We start from the raw sequence: 4,491 nt of genomic DNA, 5'->3' as shown, positions 1-4,491 counted from the left end.
TAATTCAGTCCTTATATAATTCGGCATGAACTCACACAAGAGGAAGGGATTTTTTTTTGTTTTTAAACAATACACAGAGTTCCTCAAGATCCAGAATATAACCACATTCTCAAAGCCACACTTCTAATCATGGTTCTCACCAGCACGCACACTTACGGCCTGCACTATGAAAACTGGAGTTACTCAAGTGAAATACCTAAAAAAACCAAAACCCCCACTCCACAGACTACACTCAGATTTGCAATTATATCTTACTGCACAAGTCATCCAAATTCATTACCTGACTGGACACTAAAACTAGTGACTAGATACAGATATTGACTTCATCTACCTCTGTATTTCAGTCTCTTACCTCTTCCTTTACTTCACTTCTCATCTCCTGATAACATTTTTTTCCTCCTATTTTGGAGCCCTCCTCCATTCCTTTAAACAGATTTTTTTTTTTTTTTTTTTTTTTTTTTTTTTTTTTTTTTACACAGAACATTGTCCTGCTACTTAAATTCAAGAGGTGACTGCCACTTACCAAAGTTGAGAAAGCTTGTTTAAAACTATACATTTAGTCCAATAAAACATATCGCCACCCCAAAATATCCTTGCCTCATCTCACTGCAGCAGGAATGCTTTAGTATGAATTGGCAAACTTCCAGCTGAGTTTGTGAAAGTTCAGTGAACCATTACATTTGATGCATTTATAACATCTGTTAGAAGCACCTTCCATTGATTTATACAAAAAATTGTTATTTTAGAAGAGTAATACATAGTTCACCAGAATAGAATTAGATTAAAAAAAAAGTCAGAATTATTTTAACTGCCATAAGGACAACAAAAAAAACCATGATACCTAACACACAATTACTAGCATCTTACCTTATTTTACTTAAGATAATTAGCAACTGAGTTTCTGACATGCTGAAATCAATACAAAATAAACTTTGTTTTTTGTTTTGGGCGGGTGGGAGGCAATCACATGGGGAACAGTTTCTTTTAAAACCTGCTCAATTGATTACTCGTACTCACTAGGTTCTCTCAGGTCATGTGCTGTTGTTACATGTTACCTTACATAACTAGCATTAGAAGAAATATTTTTCCTTCATAAGCATGCTTACTGTTGCCAGGAAACGGGGAAAAAACCCAAACCCTCAAACCTATTACTGAACTAATAGATTTTGCTGACAAATGCCTACTTGTTATATAAGCATCTACTAGTCTATTTAAAATCAGGCAAACAACAGGTAATTTCAGAAATTAAAACTGAGTTTTCCAAATGGCACAGAGACATTGCAACAAAGAACATGGCTTAAAATAATTCATTATATTGTGACAAATAATGTATGCACACTGTTGGTGGCCAATATTATCAAAGCAGTACACACCCAGCTGTTTAAAGACACATGCAGATAAAAATGCTAAATTATCAGACTTAGCCTACAAATAATGTTAGTATTGGGGCAAAAAACGGTACCTCCACGAAATGTCACATGAAAAAAAGACTGCATCAGCATACAATGAAGTTCTATTCTCTTTCATCCTATTGATCAGCCACTATATTTGGGATACAGGGCAAAAATACTTCCAGGAGCTCCAGTACAGAAGCAAATGGCACCTTTCCCAGGAAGAACAGAAAATGGCAAAGTGCATCCCAAAATACAGTAACAAAAGGTAATGAATAATATAGTAATAATGAAAGTGGTCAGTTATCATACATTTTTCCAAAGTTATCCCAGTAATTTACTACTCAGTGACTGAAAAAAAAAAGTTGTATGACTTCAAAATAGCTTGATGTGCTTGGAGAGGAGGGAATAACACTGCAGTTGTTAATCATATTAAAATATTTACTGCAACAGAAAATGCAGAGTAACCATGCTAAGAAATTTTTAAAAGTTTCTTAAGGGGTAGAATACCCACGTAGATGGAGTATTAAGAACACACCAACCTGAATAGCTCCTCACTTATTTTCTTAGATAAAAAGATTAAAAGGGTAATTTATTAAAGGTTGATTCATTCCCAAGAGACAGACCAAGCATGAAAACAACACAGAAGTAATTTTGATTACAGAATTACAGTGATTTTACTTACATTTATGCATAATTTTAAATTTACTTTTATCTACGGTACCTACCACGTGGAATTCGTCCTGTTCCCTGGCAAGTAGGGCAGGTGACACTGTCTCTTCCTGTAAATTCCACATATGGAAACTGTGATACATCCCCACTTCTTCCATCTTCCGCATGGGATTCTGAGTGAACTAACCCATTCCTCACATTTTCTGATCCTGTTCCTCCATCGGAGCCATCTTCTTTATACGTATGTAATGGCACGTGAGAAAAAGACTTCCCCATGCCTGATGGTAGAGAAAAAACATGTGCTTTAGGAAGGATGTTCTATTATAACAGTTCACTGGTTTTATACATGAGATCCTGTTAATCTTGCAATCATTTCTCAGGCAAAACTATGGAAAGCCAGTCAACTGACCGGTGCAATAACATCAGTTGATCTGACAATCGACAGCAGGCAAAAATGGTCAAATATACCATGAAACCAAAAAAGCCATTGTGTAGGTGACAGCATACCTTGCCCTGTATTGAATCTCAGTGTCATCTGTTAGTAAGGGCAGGAGTGAGGGCTTCTTGACCCTCAGTCCTGCTGAAGTAAGGGGACAACACACATGCACCCACACTCCATATAGGAGCAGGCATTCCCTTGCCCTGCTCCTCTCTGGAACTCTTCCAGTCTCCTTCTCCTTCCCTGAACTAAGCTACTCTGTGCTGAGGGAAAACACAAAACCAGCAAACACAGAAAAGCATCTCCTTACTGGTCATCTTTGGAGACTGCAGGCATCTCTATATAGAAACAGCAAAATATTTGACAAGTTGGTCTGCTGCCTTTTAAAATCTGACTTGTCCCTTTTGTAGTTTGTGTGTGTGTGGTCAATTTCTCCTTAATTTCTTTTTTTCTTTCTGTAATTTTGTAACTCCGAGTCACTCTGGGTACTCAGTTCTAATAAACTGATGCTTAAAATATCTGATCAGTCAAATACCCACCCTAGGCAAATCTCCCACTGACTTTTGCCCAACAACTGTGTACATTCATAGCACTTCAGGAATCCAAGAATGGAAGAAAATAAAGTCTTCACAACAAAGATCTAAGAAGGTGAATTAAACAGAGTTCCTCTTGGAAGAGAGGACTAGCCCATGTACTGAATGTAGCCTAAAAGATACACAGCCACAAAACATTCAGATTGCCCAGAATCTCAGCATTTTCATTTTAAAATGTATTTCTGCAGGCAGGAAGGCAGGCTTGCAATTGTAACTGGTATAGTGATACCTGCCTAAACTTGTAGACAGAGCAGAAGCACTAAGACATGCAATTCTCCTTCCAAACAACTATCTTTAATCAGGAGGGCATCAGCTCTAAAATACTAATGGATGTTTTAAGGATTCACATTTAACTTCAAACAAAACAACTAATCAAAACAAACAACCCCCCTCTTCCCCCAACAATGAAATAGTTAGAAGCACAGGGATGCCCACAAAAAAGTGGTACATGAAAAGAAATTAAACAAAGAAAAAAAAAAAAAGAGCAGAAATTAAAACCAAGCAGGAGAGGGGAAAAAAAGAGACTAGCAAGGAAAGAAGTGAAAGACGAGCAGAAAGGGCAGAATTCCTTAAGGGTGAACAGTTATTTCCCCAAAGTGCTGCTGAATATCGGAAGGTTGGACACAAGAACATGAATGCCATGCGGCATCAGGCTAAAGGTTCAATCTCCATCAGCAGCAAGTAGCAGGTGCTTTGGAGTAAGAGAAATGGGGCATCCATCACCTGTTACACCTTCCCAGTCCCCAGCAATCATAGGGTTGCAGATACCCGGAGCCAGACACTTACATTCCCCCAACTGTTGTTTAATGACCCGTGATGAACCTATCCTTTCATAAGTTTGTCTAATCTCTTCAAACCCGACTATACTACTAGTTTCTACACAACCAGTAGCAATGAGTTCAAGTAACATATTTTTGTACAAACACAGCTTCCTTCTGTTGGTTCCCAAATAGTTGCCAAGTTATGACAAGTCCACTAGTTCTTGCAGTACAAATGACAGTGAACAGTATTTTCCCCATTCACTTTTTCCATACTCCTCATGATTTTGTAGATCTCTATCATATCTTCCCTCAGACATCTCCTTTCCAAGCTGGAAAGTTCAGGCATTTTCAGACTCTTAGATGCTATTCCATACTTCCAAACTTCCTTCCTGCCCTTTGCTTTACCTGTTTAAGTATATATAACACATCGTGGTCCCAGGGATGGCTGTGACATCCCCTGGTGGCTCTGTGACCATGCCCCGCTCTGCTCCTAGAGCACCTTAATATTTTTCCTGCCATGCCTTGATGGTAACGTAAATAAATGTAAAGGGAGGCTGCCCACAAACTTTTGCTAGGCCCCCCCCCATCATGTTTGCTCCAGGCTGGGCCTCTGTAGTCCACTGAGGCTGCCTGGG

The 4,491-nt window shown here is 38.6% G+C and overlaps 1 protein-coding gene across 2 annotated transcripts in view; it reads right to left on the bottom strand.

Moving 5' to 3' along the window:
* The window catches only part of TMEM106B (transmembrane protein 106B), a 35,281-nt gene that overhangs the window by 18,221 nt on the left and 12,569 nt on the right, over positions 1-4,491 (bottom strand). For both annotated transcript variants that reach the window (XM_019508493.1, XM_019508492.1), the window contains exon 2: positions 2,120-2,341. In XM_019508493.1, the coding sequence (XP_019364038.1) occupies positions 2,120-2,339 (220 nt within the window). In that variant the 5' untranslated portion in view covers positions 2,340-2,341. The remainder of the gene's footprint in view (positions 1-2,119; positions 2,342-4,491) is intronic.

Source organism: Gavialis gangeticus, unplaced genomic scaffold (assembly GCF_001723915.1).
Source record: "Gavialis gangeticus isolate Ggan-Ray unplaced genomic scaffold, GavGan_comp1, whole genome shotgun sequence".
Classification (NCBI taxonomy): domain Eukaryota; kingdom Metazoa; phylum Chordata; order Crocodylia; family Gavialidae; genus Gavialis; species Gavialis gangeticus.
This window is presented reverse-complemented; position numbering and strand designations above follow the sequence as displayed.